Raw genomic sequence first — 27,259 nt, 5'->3', positions numbered from 1 at the left:
GGCGCTGGTGGCTAATGCCTATACTCCTAGCTACCCAGAAGGCTGGGATCTGAGGATCATGGTTCAAAGCCAGACTAGACAAGAAAAGTCTGTGAGACTCTTATCTCTAATAAACCACTCAGAAAACCAGAAGTGGCGCTGTGGCTCAAGTGGTAGAGCACTAGCCTTGAGCTGAAGAGCTGAGAGACGGCACCCAGGCCCAGAGTTCAAGCCCCACAATCAACAAAAATAAAATAAAGTAAAATAAAATAATACTATAGAGAATATATATTTGTACATGACAAAACACACAACAATGTTTTCTAGTAGAATCTTATCTCCAATTAATTAGCAAAATGCTGGAAATGGAAATACAATTCAAGTGGTAGAACATCAGTCATGAGTGAAAAAGCCAAGCAAGGGCACAGGCCCTGAGTTCAAGCCACAGTACACACACACACACACACACACACACACACACACACACACACACACACACACACACACACACACACACACACACACACACACACACACACACACACACACACACACACACACACACACACACACACACACACACACACACACACACACACACAAAATTTAAGTGTAAAAGTCAAAATTATATTATTGAGATGCAGATAAAGAATCATTTTATGATATTCACATGACAAGAAGTATATGAACAAATGTCAAATATCATGGTAGTAATCTGTCTGCAATGAAGAAATAAACTGACATATATTAAATACAAAATAACTCTTGGATCTAATATGAGGCTGTCAAATTTCTCAAACTGCAGTCAAAATATTTTATTTCAATTCACCAATTGAAGTGAAACTAAGATTACAAATATTTTTCTGGACCAAAAGTAAAGACAGAGCTACTGAGCTCCTAATTTACTTAAAACCTAATAGCATCTTGTCGTCTCATCTTAAAATGTTTCTGAAAGAGTGGGAAGTACTCTTCCATAACTATAAAACATGATTTGAATATTAATACTTTTCTAATCCCTATTCAAATACTATGATTAATTATATAAGTTTAAGAATCCAAGTGAGGGGCAGGTAGAGATTTAAAATAAACCAAAGCAGGGGCTGGGAAGGTGGCTCAGTGATAGAGCGCTTGCCTTGCATGCATGAGGCCCTGGGTTCGATTCCTCAGCACCACATAAGCAAAAAGAAAAAAGCCGAAAGTGGTGCTGTGGCTAAAGTGGTAGAGCGCTAGCCTTGAGCTGAAGAGCTGAGGGACAGCGCCCAGGCCCAGAGTTCAGGCCCCACAGCCGGACCCAAAAATAAAAAATAAAAAAAATTAAAAATAAAAAAACAAAATAAAAATAAAATAAAATAAAAAAATAAAAAAATAAAGCCTACATTTCTAAACTCAGTCCCACTACCACTGGTTTCACACTTCCATTCATTTTAAGCACTTAACAGTTGGTGTACTTGTGTCCTCAGAGTCAGAATGAAAGCTCACCTTAGGGAACTAGCAGAGTTATTATACAGATTCCTCTACCTTTGTTTTGGTTCTATGAAGAAATTTTCCCCTTCAGTACTTTAGTTTGAAGGCACATTAAAATTTCACATACAAGTAATTATCTTAATAAAAACAAGGAAATTACTTTTAAATTGTCATCTGAGTAAATTTTTATTTCATTTGCATGACTTGAATTAGGTTTTATATTAAAAAATAGATTTTAGGGGCTAGGAAGATGGCTCAGTGGTAGAGTGCTTGCCTCACAAGCATGAGGCCCTGGGTTCAATTCCTCTGCACCACATAAACAGAAAAAGCTGGAAGTGGCACTATGGCTCAAGTGGTAGAATGCTAGCCAACAAAAAAAAAATAAATATAAATATGCAAAGAATTTTTTAAAGACAAAAAGTTTGCCAATACTTTTTTATTCCTCAGTTACAATTTTTGTTTTTGGGTTTTTTTTTGGTTGGTCATGGGGCCTGAACTCTTGGCCTGGGCGCTGTCCCTCAGCTCTTCAGCTGAAGGCTAAGTGCTCTACCACCTGAGCCACAGCGCCACTTCTGGCTTTTTTCTTTTTGCTTATGTGGTGCTGAGGAATTGAACCCAGGGCCTCATGCATGCAAGGCAAGCACTCTACCACTGAGCCACCTTTATGTTGTAATTTATACTAAACAGATGACAATCCAAATGTCATTTTATTGAGGTACTTCCTTATTTTTTATATTCAGTTTTTGAGTCCTCATGGATTATTAGAGACAAAGCCAAGGGAAGTAATAATAGGAAATGCATTCTGGGCCACACATTTTGAGATTGATCTAAAACAATAGCTACAACAAAATACTACAAAATGCACTACAAAATACAACACACTACAAAATTCTAAGACTTGTTAAAAAATATAATCTTCTTAATTTCAAATTTTCTTTCAGATAGCCTATAAAATGAACATTCTATTATTTGTCAATCAGTATTATCCAAAAATTGTTTGAAGCTTGTCAAGATACAGCATTTTCTCTTTGACTATCAGCAAATCTTTATATAAAATCTTAAACTAGAACTGTTTAATGTATTATTACTAGATACAGAAATTTTTGTTTTATTTTTATACTACTAGCTTCTGAACTCAGGGCTAAGGAATTACAGAGCAGCTGACCTACATCTCAACCACACTCCAGCCCATCTGCTTACATTCTTTTTTGAATAAGGTCTGACTTTTTGCCCAGACCAACTTAAATCCTGATCCTCCTACTTACATCTCATGAAGCTGGATGGCAAGTGTGCCACCACACCTGGAAGTAAGGTCTCACTAACTTCTACCCAGGCTGGCCTTGAACCAGATCCTCCAGATCTCTCTCAACTAGCTTTGATTACAGATGTGAGCCACCACATCTTGTTTAGGAAAGAAGGTTTACTAAAAGCAGAAGCATTTTACTTTTCACCATATAACATGTGCTTTGAACAGAATCAGTGTTCTCTCCAACTTGTACCTAAATTAAAATATAACCTCATAGGCTGGGTATATGGCTTAAGGAGTGTCTGCCTGACAAGTGTAAGACCATAAATTCAAACTCCAGTACCTCCAAAATAGTAGTACTAGTAAAATAATCATCCCTCTGATTCAACTAACACATTCCACCTTCCTTCAACAAATAATTTTGGTTAGTAGTACAGCAAAACTATAAAACACTTCAAAAAGAGAAGCTTTCTGGCTCAGCTTAAAAAAAAAAAAAAACCAAACATGTAACTTCCTTCATACATAAGCATTCTTGGGTATGCAGAATTCCACACATTTCTTTGACTGCAGATAGACTACCCAATGACTTGACATGATTGTTTTAAGAGTATTTTTTAATACTTCCTAAAATGTTTATGTTACTGCAGACTCTGCTTACATCAACAGAAAACAGCCTAAGTAAACATAAATCCAAAGTGAAGATGACCTTCAGGAAGCCTTTGACATTGAGACACTAGTAGCACTTTCCTCTAAAAGAATGTCATCTTCTCAATACCATTACTGCAGCGCACGAACGTCATGGAGCTAAAACCACAGGAGGAAAACACCAGACTCTTCTCTGATTCTATTAACTGATCAGTGATCACGTCCTCTGTAAGTCACAGAGACAGATGACAAAGACAGCCTACTTCTGTTCTGCATGCAGGCATGTATATTGGGAAGTCTGCTCAACAATCAATGAGTGCCCCATTGACATGTTAATTAAAAATAAAAATTTTAATTACGAAAAAAATGAGAGCACAGAGCAACAAGACAAAGAAGAGATCTGTCCCACAGTCATTTTGTGACTAGTATGTCTTCTAGGCATAATACAGACTCAACAGTCTTTCTGACCAAGGGGAATCAGATAATTCTACATAAAGGAAAGCAAGCCAACAGAATCAACTTTCAACATTTTAAGAAATGATCAAAACAAGTATTAGTGTCCTTAAAATAAAAGAATAGGAACATTCACTGTTACTCAAATAGACTAGTGCTTCCATAAGGATATGAAAAAAAAAAAAGTTATTGTTTAACATAAAGAAAGATGCCTATCAGAGCCAGACATCAGTGGCATACATCAGCTACTCAGGAATTTAAACTCCTGAGAGGACTGGAGGACTGAACATCAAAGCTAACTTAGGCAGGAAATCTTAGACTGTACCTCTAATTAATTACCCAGCCAAATATCAAACTAGAAGCATGGCTCATATGGTAGAGACCACCTGTGTGCAAAAAAGAGCATGTGGCCCTGAGTTTAAACCTCTGGACCAGCACAGCAACAATAACAAAAGAAAAATACAACTCAGCGTTACATACATAAAAAGAATTTTGAGACCAGTGATCTACATATTATTTTTGTTTCCTCTGCCTTTTATTAGAACAATCTACTTAGCTCAACAAGATCTGCCTTACTCACCCAGTGAGAACAGTGTAAAGGTATCTGAGAACTTCTGTAACAGGGTCTTCAATTTACTAACTGCTAGATAACCTCTAGCAGACTAGGTCATATCCTGTTTTCACAAACTAATCTTTCTGCCGTATATTTTAAGCCTGGCTTCTTGGTGTACACGGATAATGCCTAATTCCCATTATATCAGCCACCAGGAATGGGAAAAGATTTATTTACCTTTTATCTTTGTGTGCTAATTTTCACAAGCAAAACATAAATGAGCTACAGTTTTTACCTGACAGGAAAACCATTCTAAATGACAAAATAACATAAGGAGGAATAACTGTCCATTTTCATTAGATGTGCTACCTAAATAGGGACTGCCAATAAATTTCTACCGCTGTAATACATGTTCTGTTTTGCAAAAGTTATGTATGAGTAGTTCATTCAAAAACAAGTGAACCAAACAAGCTATATGGAATAGGAATATCCCAAGTCATCTTTATTACAGAGCAAGGGAGGTACCTAGCCCAACCTCTTGTGATATTACATAAAAACAGAAATTGCAAGTTTAGAAACTTACACAAAAATTTCATAAAGTCATTTCGTAGATACTTAGCTGTCAACAAATTATATTTTGAGAAGTTCTGTTTCAGAACAAAACAGACACTAGAGGATTCCTGGTTTATTCATCTTGCTAAAAAAAAAAATGCTTTCAAAGCATCTGTCAAAAGCAGAACCCAGGACACATGCTAATATCTCCTGGATTTGTTAATCTGGCAGTCCTATTCACAAAATGAAATGAGGTGGATTTAAAGTGAGTACAACTCACACCAGTGTGAGTATTGATTCTTTTTCTTCACTCTGTGCTGTTCATATCTATTTTATAAGCTCTAGAATTTTTGCCAAAGGTCAAAATTAGTCTGCAATGTTTTTCAGCTAGAATCTACCTCTACAGCTTAAGTCTGCTCACTTAATGTTTCCCTGTTTTCTTTTTTCTAACTTTGAGCACTTCTTCTGAAATTTCCAATTACCCAGTAAGTATGAGTATTTCCACAATTCTCTCTAGAAACCAAGCAAACAGTTCTATGATGCCAACAATAACACTTCCTTATTTTAGGTAAAGGGATGAAGAGCTAAATAGATGATATTAAGGAAATAAAAAAGAAATCCATATTTGACTCATATCTAGAATCAATGCTTAAAGATTAGTTCATTTGAAATTGCCTAGCAGCTTACTGTTTAGTATACAAGTCATGAGGATCTAATAATTAGCTTTTCTGACATATTTGAGCATTTTTAATAGGAGCCTCATAAAGACTCACTGTTAATTGGAATAACTTCTTGCAAGAGTTACTGAAGAATTAAATGCCCACACACTGTTAAAGTCGTGAATTGAATAAACAAAAAAGATTTATTTCTATTAGGTACTAGATAAAAACTTTTCCTATTACAAGAGCACTTACAATAGAAACCAACAGGGACATGTTTTTAGTGCACAAAATGTCCCTTTCTGCAACTTTGGCTGAATACACCTAATGCTTAAAGTAAGGTTAAATTGTTTGCTCTCTAGCAGGAGCTCTGTCATGTCCCTATAAAGTAATTATAGCACACCATGAGGGATTTGGAACAAGGAGTTAAAGAAAGGTTACCTCTGATTTATACCTGATAAACTGTAATATTAATGTTCTCAACACTAAGATTATTATTTATTTTTGGGGGGGTCCAGTCTTGGGCCTGAACTCTGGGCCTGGGCGCTGTCCCTCAGCTCTTCAGCTCAAAGCTAGCACTCTACCACTTGAGCCACAGCGCCACTTCCAGCTTTTTTTCTTTTTGCTTATGTGGTGCTGAGGAATCGAACCCAGGGCCTCATGTATGCAAGGCAAGCGCTCTACCACTGAGCCACCTTCCCAGCCCCTCAACACTAACATTAATATTAATGTTCTCAACAGTAAATGAATCTTTATCCATGAAAGCTTGGCTATGATTTTGCTCATAAATTTTCATTCAAATAAATGAAAATTTTCATTTTTAAGTAATTTAAGAAAATCAGGAATAGCAAGTTCAATCCAAAAAGGGGGGGAAGTTATTATTCTAATCCAATTATCCAATTGCCAAAATTGAGCCTGAGAAGTCCCAGTGAACAATAAATAATAAAGCTCACTTACTTATTTATTCTGGCAGGAAGCAAAGTGTGAACTCAAGCCTTGAGCTTGCTAAGCAGCAACACTATCCACTTGAGCCCCATGTTCCAGCCCTTTTTGCTTAGCTATTTTTCAAGTAGCATCTCACATTTCTGTCCAGGTAAACCTGAACCATAATCCTGTTTTTTGCTTCCAGTACACTGAGATGAAAGGCACATACCACCTTATTCAGCTCTTACTAACTGAAATGCGATGCCAATAACTTTGTGCTCAGGCTGACCTCAGACCACAATCTTGCCAATCTTTTCCTGCAGAATATTAGGATTTATAGGTGTGAGCAACTGTGCCCAACTTCATGTTCACTTCTTTTTTTTTTTTTTTTTTTTGGTCAGTTGTGGGGCCTGAACTCTGGGCCTGGGCACTGTCCCTCAGCTCTTCAGCTCAAGGCGAGCACTCTACCACTTGAGTCACAGCGCCACTTCGGCTTTTTCTGCTTATGTGGTGCTGAGGAATTGAACCCAGGGCCTCATGCATGAGGGGCAAGCACTCTACAACTGAGCCACCTTCCCAGCCCATCATGTTCACTTCTGATGAAAGGAGTGACTCAAGGTTTGTTTTTTTTTTCAGATATTACTGTTAGAAAATGTGTATAAATTTACTTAATGATTTATTATCCCTTATTTTCCATTCATTTGTGGTAATTTCCCATGGCTTCTACACATCTTTACTTCACTTTACCTAATATATACTGCAGGAAACTTAAAAGCCTGGCACCAGTGGCTCATAGCTGTAATCCTAGCTATTTAGGAGGCTGAGATCTGAGGATCATGGTTCCAAGCTAGTCTATGAGACCCCTACCGCCAATAAACTACTCAGAAAAAGGAGGAAGAGGTGCTGTGACTCAAGTGGTAGAGTACTAGCCTTGAGCACAAAGAGGCTCAGGGACAGAACCCAGGCCCTGAGTTCAAGCCCCAGGACTGGCAGAAAAAGAATATGTGTATCTCCATGATACCAGTAAGTTTCACTTTTTATAAGACACTTGCTCCATCTGATGGTTTGTTCTTATTCATTCCCCACATGGCAGAAGCCAAATGATACATCAACTAAAGGAGGAACACCATAACTAGAACTGCTGAAATGTCTTACAAGGAAAACAGGCCTGAAAACTTTCTATGAGTTTAGAATCAAAGACTAAGAAGTAGAAGAGAAGGGCTGGGAAGGTGGCTCAGTGGTAGAGCGCTTGCTTTGCATGCCTGAGGCCCTGGGTTCGATTCCTCAGCACCACATAAGCAAAAAGAAAAAAGCCAGAAGTGGCACTATGGCTCAAGTGATAGAGCACTAGCCTTGAGCTGAAGAGCTGAAGGACAGTGCCCAGGCCCAGAGTTCAGGCCCCACAACCGGACCCAAAAAAAAAAAAAAAAGAAAAGAAGTAGAAGATCTATTTACTTTAGTTTGTTCTCTACCTAAAGCTTTTAATCTATAGTTAATACACAATAAAAGCTGGAGACCCACCTGTGGTATCAGATCCCTCCCTTATCCATGGGTAGAAATGTTCCAATGCCCTCCAATGAATGCCTGAAACTGTGGTTATTACCAAGTCTCATATGCGTGAAAATATGTATTCTAAAGTTATTCAATGCATAAATTAGACACAGTTAAATTAACTAAGAATAAAACATAGTAATTGCAACTAATACAATTACCAGCAATAAGTTTTACCAGCAATGTTTGCACTTTGGAGCTAAGCTACTCTTAAGTCAAATAAAGGTTACTAGAAAACAAGCACTGTGATACCTCAACAGTCCATGTGATAACCAAGCCAGCTACTAAGTGACTAATAGGCAGATGGCGTATAGAGCGTGGATGTGGTAACACCAAAAAAAAAAAGGATGAATCATAGTAGGACATAATAAATGGCACACAAGTTCAGCATATTATCAGAATGGCATGCAATTCAAAATATATGAGTTTCTGTGGGATTTTCCTTTTAATATCTTCAGATCACAGCAGACTTCATGTAACCAAGGCCTGGAAGACAAAGCCATGGGTAAGAAGTTACTACTATAAAGGGATAGGAAGGTGGCCTAGTGGTAAGGTGCTTGACTAGCATGCACAAAGCCCTGGGTTTGATTCCTCAGTACCATATAAATAGAAAAGGCTAGAAGTGGCGCTGTGGATCAAGTGGTAGAGTGCTAGTCTTGAGCAAAAGAGGCTCAGGGACAGTGCCCAGATCCTGAGTTCAAGCCCCAGGACTGGCAAAAAAATATATATTTTATTAATTTGAAACCTTTCTCTGAGAAGGGGCCTATAGACAATCCCGGACTGCCAAAAGGATCCCTGGCAAAGGAAGATTGTGAGTGAAGTTACAGAGAGAAAGCAATTTAGAAGCCCAAGAATAACAGAAAATTTGATTTAAAGAATAATTGTATTAATAGTTCAATATCTTTTAGAAAATTAGTGGAAAACTAAGATTCACATCTGCCATTGAATTTTGGTTACTCTATTTAAAAACTGAATCTTAAATTTAAGGCAATTATGACTTTTAGTCTGAACCACATCTGCTTACAGTACTAAAGGAAAGACAAACCAAGCTGACAGTGAGTGCTATACAATCATTCTCTGCTAAAAATACTGAACAAAAGATCTTTCAGATTAGCTTTTCTGACTGTTTCCCAAAGAAGAAAATAATGACACTCCAACAACTGATTTCTCAGATGGAATTTTTCATAAAAGAATTTCAGTATGGCTTATTTCCATTAACTACAACTTTCAAAGCAACAGCTGTAGTTCATACAGATTTTGCAACTTAACTTTAGCATCACTTATAACTACATTCTAGACCCAGTCTATAAAAAAAAAATTCCAGGCACTGGTGGCTCACTCCTGGAATTCTAGCTACTTAGGAAACTGAGATCTAAGGATCACAGTTCAAAACCAGCCCACGCAGGAAAATCTGTGAGACTCATTTATCTCCAATAAACTACTCACAAAAAGACATAAAGGGTGCTGTGGCTCGAGTAGTAGAATGCTAGCCTTCAGCACAATGAGGCTCGGAGATAGCACCCAGGCCCCAAGTTCTAGCTCCAAGGCCAGCAAAAAAAAAAAAAAAAAAAGAAAGAAAAAAATTACAAGTTCCATACATTATTCTTTAGGCTTGCCCATCATACTAAATGAAGTGCCAATAAACTGCATATAAAATTAAAATACAATTCCTAGCACTCATTTTACCTAATTTTCTCTTCCTCACCAATTTAGATTTTACATTTTTCCACATTTTTGTTAGCATCAATTAGTTGTATAGAGGCTTTCATTCTCACATACTCAAAGTACCTTTATCACACTCACCTACTCCATCACTTTTCCTCATCTCCTCTTCCCCACTATTCTATCTAATTGTCCTGCCAACTAACAAAGTAAGTACTTGGCCATAAAAGTATAAACAAAAGCACTATTATGGCACTATGATAATCTTGCAACTTGCTGGGCGCTAGTGGCTCACACCTGTAATACACCTAGCTACTCAGGAGGCTAAGATCTGAGGATCATAGTTCAAGCCAGCCCAGGCAGGAAAGTCTCCAAGACCTTTAATCTCCCATTAATCACAGAAAAAGCCAGAAGTGATGCTATGGCTCAAAGTGATAGAGTGTTAGACTTGAGCAAAAGGAGCCCAGGGACAGCACTCAAGCCACAGGACTAGCAAAAAGAATAAAAAATAAAAAGCCTGGCGCTGGTGGCTCATGCCTGTAATCCTAGCTACTCAGGAGGCTGAGATCTGAGGATCGAGGTTTAAAGCCAGCCCGGGCAGGAAAGACTGTTGAGACTCTTATCTCCAATAAACCACTAGAAAACCCGGAAGTCAAGCTGTGGCTCAAGAGGTAGAGTGCTCACCTTGAGCTGAAGAGCGCAAGGACAGCACCCAAGCCCAGAGTTCAAGCCCCACAACCAACCAAAGAATAATAATAATAAAATAAAATAAATTTAAAAAATCTTGCAACTTAAGAGTAATTCTGCTTAAATCATTGAAATTAAAAACATAGTTGAGTCAATTTTTTTCTTTTTTTTTTTTTTGGGGGGGGGCCTTGAACTCAGGACCTAGGCACTGTCCCTGGGCTTTTATGTTCAAGGGTAGCACTCTACCACTTGATCTTGATCCACATCTCCATTTCAAGCTTTTCTTTTTTCTTTTGGTTTGGTTTTTGGTTTTTTGTGCTTTATTGGAGGTAAGAGTCTCTTGGACTTTCCAACCCAGGATGGCTTCAAATTGTGATCCTCAGATCTGAGCCTCCTGAGTAACTATGATTACAGGCATGAGTCATCAGCACCCAGCAAAATACTTACTTTTGATACGGTGTCTTCCATGACAAATAACTCAATTTCATCAACAAAATTTTACACATTAAATATGTTCCAGACTTTGTCTTACACATGCTACATGTACTGACATTTACAGAAAAAAGTTAGCTCTGACACCTCCAAGAAGTGTGAAGAATGAAAGCCAAGCAATTAAAGGAAGTGTTCAATGGGAAACGTACATAGTTTCTTTCAAGTTAACGAAGAGGATCAGTCTGTGACTTTTAAGTATCAAGAACACTGTAAAACTGAACCTGATAAATCAGTCTCCTTGGTTAGCAACCCACCTGTACAGTGAAGTTAACTTTGGCAGCAGTAGGAAAAGACTTCCATCAACAATACCTAAATACCTAGGAGATAATTTTAATAATACTCTAACAAAATATTTCACCAACTGGGTATATATTTTATTTTCAGCACCATTCTAGCCCTCAAAATCTCTAGGTATGCATTTCAACATGCAGCCCATCCTCTGTATTACCCCCCACTATTAAGGGTACATTTGCCAACTCAAGCGTTAAGAAGTCAAAAATAGGTAATTAAGAAGAGCATAATTTTCAGACCTTAACACCCTCGATTTCTCAATATGTAATGTCTTCCTAGATGTCCTATTGATTTCTATTTTAATCCAGTTTCAGAGTACATATCATTTGTGAGTTCAACGCTTTCAACTATTTCAAAACTTTTAACCTAGTATACAATGAATGCACTATGAAGATGCCATGTGACCAAAGGAACATTCTGCAAATGTTGCATATAGTGCTCTAACTTTCCAACTAGGTCAAGATTAATAGAGATGTCCAGCTTCTTAATGCTTTTTAAATATCTACTGATTTTTAAAGTCTGGTTTCTCTATCAGTTGCTAGAATTGATATGGAACTTTCTTTGTCTCTCTTCCAGAAGTCTCCCTCATCCTTGGGTAGACTTATCACCCTACCTCCACCTCCTATTTCTTCAGACCAAGAAGAATGCATACTTCCTAGTGGAGTTTGTCTCCTCAGCTTATGACTGTAGCACATCCTTAGAGGCAAAGCTGCTAATATATAAAATCCACACTGTGCCAGTCTTTCCTTGGGAAGGCTAAGTTTTGCTCATTCTAAAGTACTTTTTCCAAAATTTTGTCTTACCTGCAGAAGGTTCAATCTGTTAAGAGTGTAGTTCACCATGCCAGATGACTCTATGCAAATTTTCTTCAATCTGAGCCTATAGTGGCTGGGAGGGAGGGGTATGAACCCAAAGTTGAAGATTGGCCTCTATCAGGCCTCTCATAAAACTGAGACTTTTCTACCCATGTGCTGGTGACTCACACCTGTAATCCTAGCTACTCAGTAGGCTGAGATCTGAGGATCACGGTTGGGGGGCGAGGGGGGAGGTGGGGGCACCAGGAAACTCCATGAGACTCTTATCTCCAATTAACTACCAGAAAACCAGAAGTGGCGCTGTTGTTCAAGTGGTAGAGTGACAGCTTTGAGTTGAAGAGCTCAGGGACAGCGCCCAGGTCCAGAGTTCAAGCTCCACTACCACACACACACACCAGGTCCAGAGTTCAAGCTACACACACACACACACACACACACACACACACACACACACACACACACGCACACACACGCACACACACGCACATACACGCACGCACGCACTGGGACTTTTCTAAGATTACATTTTCTCAACTGGGACATCAGAACCAACCCTAGCATAACATGCATGAGCCTGTGGAGCCTGGAGGCAGAAAAACCACGCAAACCTGAAGTTCATGCTGCCTGCATGCTAAGAGTTACCCAGTAACAAATATACAAGTATGGCAGGGTAACCTGTCAACCTGAAAGTAGGGAATAATATCAGATTCTTCATAAAAACCTAGAAATAATCTCTCTTCAGTAAAGGAATAAAACCAGATCCACCTATAATTTCTGCCATAAAACAGTCCCTGTTAGTGAGGAACAGGGGGAAAAACAGATGGGGGAAACCTGTAAATCTTAATAGCTAAGCTAATGCCAATAGAACCCATTGGAAAATAGATAGGTGAGTTCCTAAATTCTTTTTTTTTTAATTTTTTGTGAACATACTGTACAGAGGGGTTACAATTACATGGGCAAGATAATGCGTACATTTCTTATCAAGCATTGCAGCCTCCTCCTTTGTTTACCCTTCACATCCCTTCCCAGCCTCCCCCCCCCTAAATTCTTATAACATATTTTTGGGCAATAAAATACCTATTCTCTAATATTTTGTAGAAAGGGGAAAAATATCTCTGATGATATGGGTGTGAAGTAGAGCTAAACAACCTAAGAGCATTTACTTACTTTGATTTGCAAAATCCTATTTATCAAAATGTCAGCAAGTAAGAAGGCAATTCAGATCAAAAGATGCAAAAAAAATAAAATAGTGCTGATCCAAATCACAAGAGAAAACATAATTTAGCAAATTCTTAAAAAGTGCTTTTGGAGTATGCAACCACTTCTTACAAACATTCTGAAAGTGTACCTTCCAAATCAGCAAGGAAGAAAATATTCCTCTGTTGTACTATTTCCCATGATAAAACCCAGTAGGTATAAAAACCTATGCAGGTGAAAAAACTACTCTGTTCAACACCCCCAAAGATATAGGAAGAAATATGCTATTTTAATTTAGGAAACAAACAGGTAAGAGTGATTATTTACAGGAAGGTACTGCAGAGAGTGCCACTGAGAAATCAATTCACTGAATGTGAACCATGAGGAACAAATAAGCCAACAGAAAGGAAAATCGTACCAAGACTGATCAACCCTGAAAATATAAGCTTCGTTTGTCATGTACTTTAAGCAGAGTTGTAGTAAATTATTTCTATCCAAGCATATCTAACTTCTAGGAATGTCTTCATATATTCCTGGGCCATTTACAGTCCCCAGTTTACCAATAAACTTACTTCTAAAACTTAACTCATGCACAATAAGAATCATCATCTGGTTGGCTTATTAGAATTATAACAAAATAGCATTCTGTTTTTAAGTTATTTGTTATGCCAAACAAAATACAGCAGATTCTCTGCCCAACAGTATATCAAGACTGTCACCTCTAGTCTAACAGCCAGCAGGCAAGCTTAAAGAAGGAAAGGAAAAAAAAACAGCAGCGGCCTTCTAGGAGTGAGGACAGACACCCAGAGACACTGGTGATTTGTTAACCATTCAACACAAGATAAACTTGCTTTGTCCAAGACAAAACACTCTGGGCTTTAATTTAAAACAAAACAAAAAAAAATAGTTAACAAAACTAAAATCTCGTAGCACTGAGGAAGAAGAGCTAATTTGTTTAGGTTTATTTCAGGATTAGAGATGAAACACTAAGGAGGAAAATCTGAGAGACTCTTATCTCTAATTAACTACTCAAAAAACTGGAAGTGGAGCTGTGGCTCAAGTGGTAAAGCACTAGCCTTGAGCAAATAAGATCAAGGACAACAGCAAGGCCTAGAGTTTAAGCCCAGGATCAGTCCAGATAAACAGATAGATAGATACATAGATACATAAATACACAGACTAAATGTTTAAGCAATATACACAGAGACTGAGTAAGAAATCATTATCTGATAAATTATTAGTATTAACTTTTCTAAGTTTCATGGCTCAAAATGTAGTATTTAAGAGTCTTGGGATCTTTCAAAATATTGCACAAAGAATGAGTCAGACACCGGGCCGCTGGTTGCTCACGCCTATAATCCTAGCTACTCAGGAGGCTGATTTTGAGGATCACAGTTTAAAGCCAGCCCGGGCAGGAAAGTCCATGAGATTCTTATCTCCAATAAAAACCACTAGAAAAGCAGCCAAAAAAAAAAAGTAAATTTTATGTTTAGGAAGACTTTAATTACAAGTACTCTTTACAACAAATTAATCAAAGTTGTATGCTAAGAATCACAATAAGGGATTCTCACACTTTAAACAAAGAACCTCACTATTATGACTCCTAAACTCTGAAAGTCATGTCTCTGATTACTTTCAAAACACATCAGGAAGCCATGCACCAGTAGCTCATGCCTGTAATCCTAGCTATTCAGGAGGCTGAGATCTGAGGGTTGTGGTTCAAAATCAGCCAGGGCAGGAAAGTCCATTAGATTCTATATCCAATTAATCACAGAAATGGCTGAAGTAGCACTGTGGCTCAAGTGATAGAGTGCTAGCCTTCAGCAAAAGGAGCTCAGGGACAACACTCAGGCCCAGAGTTCAAGCCCCAGAACTGGCAAAAAAAAAAAAAAAAAACCCACATCAGAAAACCAACAAATAAGACTGTAGTTGACAATCCCTTAGAGTTCCCAAAGTTCTGAAAAAAATGAAAAAAAATCTTTGCCATTTGAGTATAGAGAAAGGGGAAAACTATTGCAAAGAAAGTCATTTTTAAATTTCTCATAGTTTCTTTCGTTCCTCAAAATCAACAATTGGCTTACAATAAGAAAGCATAACAAAAGACCCTCTACTGAGAATAACCTTACCGGTAATGCTTTATTCTCTTTAAGATCCAACCCAAATACATCACGCCGCTTCACTGTAAGGAAATCAGCATCAGGTCCATCTTCTTCCTCTTCATCTCCACCGCTAAGGAACTGCACAGGAACTTCCTTGACCTTCTTTACCTTGTCAGTACTGGGAACAGATTCAGTCTGAGATCCTCTTGCTTTTCCTAATTTCTCTTTCATTTTGTCATCCTCCTCCTCTTCTTCTTCCTCTTCTTCCTCCTCCTCTTCTTCCTCCTCCTCCTCTCCTTCCTCTTCTTCATTGCTACTATCATCATTAGCCACTCTGCAGTCTGATCCTCTGAGACTCTTCCCACCTTTCTGAAGTATGGACATTTTCTCACTGAAATAGGCTCTAAATTCTTCCACTTCATCATTGGTGAGGGAAGGAGCTCTGGGCTCGATGACATCATCACCTTGGCTCCTTACAGATTCTTTGGTGGGCTTGTTCTGCATTTTCTGAAGAAATCTTACCCGAGGTGCCACAGCAAGACCAAGAGATCTTAAAAAATAGAAGGAAAAAAAAAGAATTACCTCACTGCAGTCATGTTATGTCTATGACACTATGGAATCATTTCTCAAGAATAAAGATTACCAAAGCTTTTTTTAAGAAAATATTCCTCTGAGATATACATCAATACCAACTGGTTAGATGATTCAAAAGGCATGCCAAAAAGTATAGAATACTTGCCCAAAACAAAATTTTCCTTTAGAGAATATTGTATAAAAATAAAAAAAAGAGCTGGGCACCGGTGGCTCACGCCTATAATCCTAGCTACTCAGGAGGCTGAGATCTGAGGATCCGGGTTCAAAGCCAGCCGGGGCAGGAAAGACTGTGACACTCCTATCTCCAATAAACCACTAGAAAACTGGAAGTGGCGCTGTAGCTCAAGTGGTAGAGCACTCACCTTGAGCTGAAGAGCCGAAGCCCAGAGTTCAAGCCCCACAACCGACAAAACTAAATTAATAACTAAAAATAAAGAAGACTGAAACATAAGCAAGATGATCACTATTCAAATACTACACCCAATTTCCAATTCAACACTCAGTCTCAGCTTCTTCATACCATGTAACAACATCTTTCAGGACTATCTCAAGTTGCTGTGAAGGTTCAATTAACTACATGAAGTTACTTTGTTAAATGTAAGTTACTAAAAATTACACACACAAAAAAAACTGGAGGGACAAAACACTGTTCTCTTCAAAAAGTAAACTAGAATATCATCTCTACCCTACCCTTTCCTTCTGAAACATAATATGATACAATCACTGTTATAAAAAACACAATTTTACTTTAGAAAATATTTTTTAAATGTGACTAATCTATAGCCAACATACTGAATAGGGAAAATTGAAAACATTTTCTATAACAAGAAAGAGTGTGCCCTCTCTCTAGTCTTAATATAGCGCTTCAATTCCTTTTTCTTTTTTTTTTTTGGTCATGGGGCCTGAATTCATGGCCTGGGCACTATCCTTAAGCTCTTTTGCTCAAGGCTATGCTCCATCACTTTGAGTCACAGGCCCAGTTCTGGTTTTCTGGTGGTTAATTGGAGTTAAGAGTCTCACAGTCTTTCCTGCCAGGGCTGGCTTTGAACCATTATCCTCAGATCTCAGCCTCCTGAATAGCTAGGATTACAGGCATGAGCCTGTAATTGAAGCCCAACAATGCTTCAATTCTAAGCCAAAGCAATTATATAAGAAAAAGAAGCAAAAAGGAATACAAACACAAAAGGAAGTAGCCAACTATTCCTATTTACTCATAATATGAGTAAATTTGAAAGTCTCCAAAGATGCTACCAAAAAAAAAAAAAACCTCTGATAAATAAACACTTCCAGCAAAATATCAGGATATAAAAACAGCACACAAAATTAGGTAGCCTTTTTACATATTAATAATGTACACAATGAGAATGAAATCAAGAAAATGATCCTGTTCATAATGGCCCCAAAATAAAGAAATAATAATAAAATATCAAGGAATAAACCTAACCAAGATGGTAAAAGACCTCTACAACAACAACAAAAAAAAACAACTCTAAGACTACTATAATGACCAAGAAACCAGAGCCAAGGTGTGGTAGTAAAAGTAATCCATGATATTAGAAAGCAGAAGAGTGACTGTTCTTTGCAAAAAGTGAGTAGTGGACAGAGTATTATAACTGGGAAGGTAAATGAAGAAGCTGCTACAACACTGGTGATTTCCTGTTTCTCCATGTTCATGCTATTTACAGATTTATTCACTTTGTGAAAACTAATTAACTTTTGAGAATAAATTTATAAATTATATAAAATTCTGGATCTACTTGGTACTTCAATAAAACTTTTTAAAGCAGAAAGAAAAACAAGTATCAAGTTATAAAGAAAATATAGAACATACAAATAATGCACCTTTTCCTGAAAAGAACTAATGTCCAGGTTATTTTCTACAGAACTGATTTTACCTTCTTTTCTGTAAATTGTTAAGGTAAAGTAGTGTAAACAACAATTCTCAGAGAAACAGGCTGAAAACAAATTCCCCTGACTTGGTTGATCTACTATTATACCTATATTATGAATACTTACAATGCATATTCAGGAATAGGTAACTTGCTTACATCAAATACTTTTTTATCCTTCATAAGATATACTGAACGTATGTAGGAGACAAAACACTGGAAAATAAATGGTAGCAGAGATGGAAAATTGAGTCAGATCAAAAAAAAAATTTAACAAAGGAATAATGTCAATAGTAAGTGGGGAAAAAATATAACATAGGTCAGCATATTCTGGTTCTGTACATATACCTAAAAAGAAAAGTTACCTTTTACAACTATAATATTTGAAAAGATTTCGTTTGCATTTGTCTTCATTAATTCAGCTCAACACAGAACATAAGCTCTCCAAAAGCTACTCTAAAAGTTTAATTGCAATAAAGTACAACAGGAAAATAGGGACATAAGAATAATATGGAGAGTGGTAGGAAGGTGACTCAGTGGTAGAGTGCTTGCTTTGCATGGATGAGGCCGTGGGTTTGATTCCTCAGCACCACATAAGCAAAAGAAAGCCAGAAGTGGCGCTATAGCTCAAGTGGTAGAGTGCTAGCCTTGAGCTGAAGAGCTGAGGGACAGCGCCCAGGCCCAGAGTTCAGGCCCCACCACCGACAAAAAAAAAAAAAAAAAGAAGAATATGGAAGATCTATGCTGAGTTATCTTATTAGCTGAACAAGTTTCTTATTTCTCTAACTGGCTATTTCCTTAGCTATCAAAAAGGTAGTATTCATACCTGGAACTTACAGTGCTATGACAATGAGAAAACTCATATAGAATACTACCACTTCTTCTGATAGTGTTTTCAGTAAAACTATATCAGGTGAAGCTAAATTGTGACCAGAAAAAAGAAAAAAGGTTCCTATAGCTTTTCTATTTTTAATCATAATATCAAATCATTTATCACCAACTTGGAATTCTTTTCTCCCATTTTTGCTTAAACAAAACAAAATTATATTTATTTCAGTTTTGCAAACTGTAAGTAGATTCCTGATCTTTTATTAGTTTATAACATAAACAGGTAACAAAATATATCTAACCAAGTATTTTCATTTTAAAAATATTTTTGTAAAGTGTATTTAATCCTTCTTTCCTTTTCCTTAAGCTCTGCCTTTTCTTCTAGCATTGCATTAATCCTTTCTACCGAGTAATCTCTAAACCATTTTCTCTGACTTCTTAGGCATGACAATGAATAGAACCAAGTCAGAGGTATTTTTTCCCCTATATCTATCCACAAGAACTCACTCTAGTTGCTTATCATTGTGTTCTCTCCAGATTATAATCAAAAGCTAGGAAATCATGTCTGTAAAACTAGATATCTTGTTGCTGCTAGCAACACAGCCATTCTGCCAAACCATGTGTGACACTCAAAAAATCACATCATTTATTTCAATGTGCTATTTTGCTCTGAAAGCCTCATTTGCTGTATGTATGAACCAGTGAAACAACATATTTCTGGCATTTATTTTGTGACTAATAATGGAATGACCTTCTAATTACTAATTATATCACAACATCATAAAATTCATGTATGTTTTGTAATGTAAGTATTATTCTCAAAGCTTCTAAGATATAATTTTTTAAATGACACTGCTTAAATATTTGAAGCATATAATAAAGAAGCAGGAAATGATAATTTATTATGTATCACATTCTAAAATGAAAAGTATTCAATTTAAAGATAACTTACCCTCTGAGCTCTTTCTTTCAAATCTTGATCTTGAGCTAAAAAGGATTCCAATTTTTTCTGGACATCTATAAGCTTTTCTGGATTGATTCTTTTTTAACAACAACAAAAAGTTAAACTAAGAAGTCTTGATCTTAAAAATTATAAATAGAACATAGCTTTTTCCTCTTTCCTTCAGTATATTTTTAAATGTCTAACATTCTTTAGGGAACAACTCACACTATACCTTACATTTGACTCCTGCACATTATGAGTAATTCAAGAAGAAAGACTATTTCTGACAATTTCTCTGAATACCTCATGCTAAAGGACACGCAGATTAACACCTCAATCAGTATTGATTTCTTCTTAACTTTATAAAGTTTAAATGCAGCTTCCCATAGGAGATTAAACAATGAAATAGAAAAAAAAAGAAATCTAATGTCATTTTTTGTAAATGGCAGGTGTTACTAATTTCTTTTTCTCTCTTGCAAAAAAGTTTGCAAGAACCCTTCTCAACCCACATCTACAGAGGATGCTGAAATTAGGAGGATCATGGTTATAGGACAGCCTGGACAGAAAAGTCAAGCTAGGTATGATGGCATGCATCTGTCATCCCAGATATATCATCCCAGATATAATAGAAAGTATAAAATAGGGGATCACAATCCAGTCCAAGCATGGGGCCTGGTAGGAGTAAGACCATATCTCAAAAATAACCAGTACAAAAAAGGGCTAAAGGTATGGCTCAGCAGTAGAAAGCCTGTAAAACAAGCATAAGACCTTGCGTTCAAACCCCAGTAATGGAGAAAAAAAAAAAAGATGCCTTATAGTAAGTGAATGGATAAACTGTTACATCTAGAATATTACTCAGCACTGAAAGAAATAAGTATTTAAGACATGAAAAGACATGGAAAAAAAGTGAAAAAAGCCAAACTGGGAAATCTACATACAAAGGGTACGCTGTGCAGAGAGTTAAAAAAAAAAAAATCAGTGGTTGCTAGGGGGTAGTGGAGAAAAGAAAAATATGTAGAGTGCATATGTGAATTTTCAGGGCATTGACAATATCATACTAAACAGGAGATACCTGTCACATGTCACTATATATTTGTACAAACCTATAAACATATAACATCAAGAGAAACCCTTAAGTAGACAATGACATCAGTGAAACTGAAACATCATAGAGATTCATATACTATAACAAAGGCACCAATTTGTTGGGGGATATTAATATTGGAGGAGGCTATGTATGTGGAAGCAGGGAAGATAGAAGAACTCTCTGCACTATCTCTCAATTTTGCCATGAACCTAAATGTTCTAAAGACAGAAAAACTAAAATCTTTTTTCCCCTTCAAAATCATAAACCAGAAAGCTAAATGTAATATAGGGGAGGTAGGAAACAGCCGTGGCAACAATGAGCAAAATGATTTCATGCTCCATTGTTAGGAGTAACAAGAACATAAACATCAGTAGCTCTTACTTGATTTCCTTCACAGGTACTTTCTTCTGGAGAAGCTGCTGTACCATCTCTTGCTCTTCTGAAGGAAGCAAAATTAATAGTGCCTCACCACCCTCTTTGTACCTAACAAAAAAGCAACACATCAATGCAATATGCAGTTTGCATTTTTAACAGCATAATGAGTACATAACGTGGAATCTAGTTCATCTAGTTAGGAATTACCACCAGTTGTTAATCTTCTGTGGCAACAGAAAACTACAGATGTGACCATACTCTACCAAATTTTCTTCATTCATTATAGTTCCTAGTGAATTTAAAGCCTTAAACAAAAGATGAAAATTCCCATCTTCAGTGATCTATAACTCAAGTTGACTAGGAAGGTCAAATACCTAAGTAAGAGCTTCAGGAGAACAAACAATGTTAAGTTGATGCCAAAAGACAGCAGCGAAAAAAGAGACTATTCAGGAATAGTCAGAGAAAACAATGTATGACAAAGAAGATGGATTTCAGGTACATATCTAAAAGATAATGTGAAAAGAAGATGGAAAAAGCAAAGTGTTCCAAAGCCAGAATACAAAGATGGACAGCAGGGAAAATTATTTCAAAAGTACACTGGAGCCTTTTTGGAGAAGGTTGGATGCCTCTATAAAGGTTAAGTAACCAGTCTGCAAGTAAAATTTTATCACTGATGATGGAGAGGAAAACTGCCTGTACAACTTACTGAGAGATCAAACTGTATTTTATCTTGAAGATTGAAGGGTAATTTTTACTTTTCAAGGTAACTTTAAAACTCAACCTACAACTTTAAAACTCCAGTATAAAAGAAAAAACAAATAACCATATATGCAACAGATCCAGAAAAACAGTAAAACATGTCAGAATTTTTTCTTCTAGTTAACCCATTAACTTTAATTTTTTTTTTTATAAAAGAGCCAATGTATGTCAGGCAATGAAATAGTGAGAAGATTTTTTTAATTAATAAATAATAGCAGTAACAATACAGAAGCCCTCAGGAAGCAGTAAGAATAAGAAAGAACTCTACCTAGCGGTCTAGGTGTCACAAATTGCCCTCGGGAAATAACATCTGAGACCCAAAGAATTACCAATTACTCTAATATTTTAGGGGCACAGATCATGGGTAGAGAATCAAGTTTTTTATGGGGAAAAGGCAGCATTTGAGAGTCTACTATGTACTTTTGCCTTCCTGATTTTTTGCTTTTATAGTAAACAAGAGGAAGAGCATAAAATTAAATATATAATTAGTTCTTTATCTAATTGTTTTATAGATGAAAAACTATTAACAAATGCCTCCTTCATTATAAATGCCAAATTATATGAGCCAAAGGTGTTCAACTTCATTTACTAAAAAAAAATATGAATTTAAAACATTCTACCTTAACAGTATTCAACTAAGTCATCCATGAAGGCAGAAGCTGTAGTATAGAAAGTAATACAGTGACAACCTTACCAGCAACACCATAAGAGTGAAATAAGAGCGCATACAGTTAACACTGGACCACTAAGCAATTCATTTACCAAAATACTCTCTGGGTAACCAGAGTCCTGAAATCAAAGTAAGCTTTTCTATTTCTGATACTCTATATGGCCCAGATAGGAATAGTTAGGAAAAAATCAACCCTTTTAATCTTCTAATCCAAATTCAGAGAGCAGAATTAAATAAATAGACCCATAGGCCTACACTGAGCAAGAACTATGATCATGGAGTTGGAGAAATCTCTAGGAGAAGCAAAGTCGTCCACTAAATGTTCTGCAATCTTCTGACTGACTCATGATCAGGAATGAGGATCATTACCTACATATATCTCATCTGCCCATTCCATGCATCCAGAGAGAACCTACAAGAATGAGTCAGGATCAAAGGAGCCATGGCCAAATCCTTTAAATCTATAGATAACAGTATGCTAACATAGGTTAACACAGGCTGTTAGAATACTATTTAAGAGAATATTACCAAAGAAAATGGAAAACTAAAATAAAGTTAAATACCACATGGCAAGAACATACTAAAAACAATAGCCATTCTACCTATCTACATAATCTACCTATCAAGATCTATATATAGAATTTTCCCCAAAATATAGTAAAGCACAAATTAGTTACCACATGCTCAAACACAAAAATTTCCAGTAAGCTTTCAAGAATAAAAGTACTTTTACAAAGAAAATATAATCACATTTCACTTTATTTAATACTTGAAAGAATAAAGTCTATTTATGCATGAAGTGACTTTTAGATTTCAAAGGCAATACCCCAAGCACAAGTCTAAGAGACATAATGTTCCTCAAAAGGCCTATACTTCAAAATTTCTTATATCTAGAGTTTATTTACGAGATATTCCCAGCACCACATCAAGAGTTCTGCATCTGAAACAAAATTGTTATTTCTACTATCAGTGTTAATATGCTGAATTTGTACAACTTTTAAGAAGTTTTTGAAGAACTTCATTTTACATTAATCTGTCAGTTTTAAGAACAAACAAGAGAGGAAGGAAATATAAGTTAAATTCCTGAGACCCAAGAAGTTGGCCTGAAAATCAGCTGGTGTATATGTCAAAAACTAAACTTCTAATCTGCTGCTTTTTCAATTATGCCAGGAAGAAGGATACTCAAGAGAGAGAGGTCAAGAAGCTTATCTCCACAGCCTACAGCTCACTCCTGGTTCTGGATAAAATTAGACATCAACACTGTTGGTTTCGATACACCTCCACTGAAATAACCTTCAAACTAAGGACAACAGGAGAAACACAGCCCTGCTATTCTTAGCCTTTTAGCCAAGAACTGCCAATCCTTAACTACTCCAATTCAGATTCCCCAACACATCAATGCTATTATAGTTGAGTCTCTCTCTATTAAATAAAGTTTTCCCATTCAAACCTTCAACAGCTATCCTACTATGATCTGTGTATATCTGCCTTGCCATTACAAGTCAGGTTATCCCAGGATCTATTTAGAGCAATTCTGCTTTACTAATTTAAAAAGATGGAAGTGGCGCTGTAGCTCAAGTGGTAGAGCGCTAGCCTTGAGCTGAAGAGCTGAGGGACAGCGCCCAGGCCCAGAGTTCAAGCCCCATGACCGACAAAAAAAAAAAAATCTTCAACTAATTTAAAAAGATGTGTGAGGACAGACAGACAGACACATAGATAGACAGATAGATAGATAGACAGACAGACAGACATATGTGCAGCATATGTATGTATTTATTATATATCAACTATGTATATATCATGAGTGTGTTTGTGATGTATGTATATGGGTATGTACATGTGTATATACATATATGTGTGTATACATGGGTGTGAGCATATTTGTACTTACATATACATGTGTGAGTACAAGTACACATATCAAGTATACATAAAATAAATTTCAGAGTGGTGAGTTTCAGGTGATTTCAGATATTTTGTCATTATCTAGCATTACAGTAAATATGCATTAGTTTTATAATTAAAATATACCAGTGATTAAAAATAAGTAAACCAAATTTCATACGGTTTTGAAATATGTGTTTTGTATCATTCTTACAATTTGGGGGGAAAGGTAGTTAAGGGGGGAAAGTGGGAGAAAATGAAGGAGGGGTAACACTTTCAAAAAGCAACGTACTCATTATCTTACTTATGTAACTATAACCCCTCTGTACATCACCTTTATAATAATTTTTCTGTTGTTGTTGTTGGTCATGGGACTTGAATTCTGGGCCTGGGCACTGTCCCTCAGCTCTTCAGCTCAAGGATAGTGCTCTACCACTTAAGCCACAGCGCCACTTCCAGTTTTCTGAGTGGTTTATTGGAGATAAAGAGTATCAATGGACTCTCCTGCCCAGGCTGGCTTTGAACTACAATCCTCAGATCTCAGCCTCCTGAGTAGCTAAGATTACAGGTGTGAGCCACCTGCACCCAGGGCTTATAATAAAAATTTCTTAAAGAAATTCACTGTAAACTTAGTGCTCATGGAAACTGTCTTTTCACTATCATTTAATCTGCACACCAATCCAAGACTTCTTTAAAAGCTTGATTCTTTAAAGTACCATTATCTCCTAAAAATCAAGAACCCTTTGCAAGTCAGGAATTTTAACTCCTCTACAGCTTCACATTTGCTGTGAAGCTTTATGCCAAGCTGCAATCCAGCAGTTTGGCCTTTGCTGCCCCCTGGTGGAAGCACAGTCTGTTACCTAAATTACAGCCACAGGATCCAAAAGTCAAATGAGGTTGAATAGGAAGATTGCTGAAATGATCTTCCAGGGCTCTAGAACAGTAATAGGTCATATATAAACTCCTATAGTCCCTCTACCATCTCCTCCCCACCCCCCAAAAAAGGTATATCTACTTCTCATTCCAAGTTTTTTCTATTGTCAACTGCACATTTTTATAAGCAATTTAAAAAAACCTTCATTTTGTTTAGTACCAAAAACTGTAATAAAGTTGCAGAATGTACCACAGGCTATTTCTACATTATACAACTATCTCTGATTCATTTGTCTTAAAGGATTATTTTGCTTTAAAGGTAATATGGATGGCTAAGATAACAATAGAGGGAGCTCAACTGCCATAGATCCAAAGAATTTTAGAAAGATAAATGAATTAAAATAAAACAAAAGCTAGGCATAATAGAAATACACAGAAAGCTGAGGCAGGAGAATTACGAAGCTTGGGACATATAGTGAGACCTTTGGTCAAAAGAAAAGAATAAATACTTGAAGGCAAGTATTCTTTATTTTTATTTGGCTAACACAAAGAAGGGGAAAAAAAGGTTCCTTCAACTCTCAACCTTAGCCACTTGCTAAAAATACTCATTTTTCTGTATTCATATACTACAGTTCAATTCCAAAAGCGAACACTATCTGGCAATCTGGTTTTAATCACAGCTTAATACAACATTTTAATTATTTTCAATTTTTAATTTATTCCCTATTCAACTCAATTATTCAGATGCATGGCCCCAAAACTTTCTAATTATTTCTAAGCTTCTAAACGGCAACTTAAAACTTCCAGAGAAAGAAATAAGCATTATATGCTCATTAACTATACACATCTAAAACTGTCAATTCACAATGTATTTGTTATGAATAGTCATATTTCAACTTTAAAAATTAATGGCCATATTAGAATTACACTAACCGTCTTTAAAATTAGTATGCACCCTTCAAACACAGTATTGTTGTTGTTTCTAAGTTTTCTTCATCTCCACAGCCATCAAGACTCAATTTAATGCTTACTATAGCATGTTCAGCTACATTAGATTTCCAGCAACTTCTCCAGAACTAAGAGCCCTAAGATATTTTCCATTAGACCTTTTCCAAATTTATTAATAATGTGTATTAATCTTCATATAGGGAGACTTGAAAATATGGCTACATATTTTCTACATATTCATTCTGTGAAGGAACCATTCTGGCCAGTCCACAACCACGCATCACTGGAACATATAATAAATAGGATGTTAGTATATGTGCTGCCGAAGAGCACAATATAATAGGAGTTTAAGTAACACTCTGATCTAATATACTTGAGATACCACTCCAACCTTACCTAACCAAAGATCCACAGGACAAGATATATGTTCAAATTTACACACACTACATGCTTTCTGGGGAGGAATTAAACCATGGGGAAAAAACTTACCCCACCAATGACTTCTTAGGAAACTCAATGTAAATAGTAATTCACCACATTAGAAACCACTCAAATGCCATGTACTGTCTTAAAACAGGAAGCAGAACAGGCTATTCGACCACTGTCCTGTTTTAATTAGATCTCAACAGAAAACAAAATCCTAAAGACTGACTGTACAATGACACCTTAGAACACAACCTCAAATTTCGCTGCACATGCAACATTTTTTTGGGGGGGGGTGGGGGGGGGAGTTCTGGTTGTGGGACCTGAACTCTGGGCCTGGGCGCTGTCCCTCAGCTCTTCAGCTCAAGGCTAGTATTCTACCACTTGAGCCACAGCACCATTTCCAGCTTTTTTCTTTTTGCTTATATGGTGCTGAGGAATCGAACCCAGAACCTCATGCATGCAAGGCAAGAGCTCTACCACTGAGCCACCTTCCCAGCCCCAACAACATGTATTATTTTTAAAGGCCTGAGAGGCTGAGGTAGAAGGACTGCAAGTTCAAGACCTGGGCTTACCTAGTGAGGCCCTGTCTCAAAAAAAAAAAAAAAAACCACACAAGGAAAAGAGCCAAACTAGCACTCGCTTACCTCATTCCTCCATTCTTTGTATATGTGCACTTGGAATACATGTTTTATTAGTAGATAGTTATGCCAGCCA

At 36.7% G+C, this 27,259-nt stretch overlaps 1 protein-coding gene across 1 annotated transcript in view; it reads right to left on the bottom strand.

The window, feature by feature from the left end:
* Positions 1-27,259, bottom strand: part of LOC138821383 (probable ATP-dependent RNA helicase DDX10) — a 113,955-nt gene that overhangs the window by 70,103 nt on the left and 16,593 nt on the right. Inside the window, exons 10-13 of the mRNA XM_070013570.1 lie at positions 20,992-21,093; positions 19,533-19,620; positions 17,880-17,968; positions 15,297-15,819 (exon numbers count right to left, since the gene is read on the bottom strand). Of these exons, the coding sequence (XP_069869671.1) occupies positions 15,297-15,819; positions 17,880-17,968; positions 19,533-19,620; positions 20,992-21,093 (802 nt within the window). The remainder of the gene's footprint in view (positions 1-15,296; positions 15,820-17,879; positions 17,969-19,532; positions 19,621-20,991; positions 21,094-27,259) is intronic.

This window comes from Dipodomys merriami, unplaced genomic scaffold (genome assembly GCF_024711535.1).
Source record: "Dipodomys merriami isolate MVZ:Mamm:240054 unplaced genomic scaffold, mDipMer1.0.p SCAF_91, whole genome shotgun sequence".
Lineage (NCBI taxonomy): Eukaryota > Metazoa > Chordata > Mammalia > Rodentia > Heteromyidae > Dipodomys > Dipodomys merriami.
The sequence above is the reverse complement of the archived record's forward strand: the minus strand, read 5'-3'. Positions and strand labels throughout refer to the sequence as shown.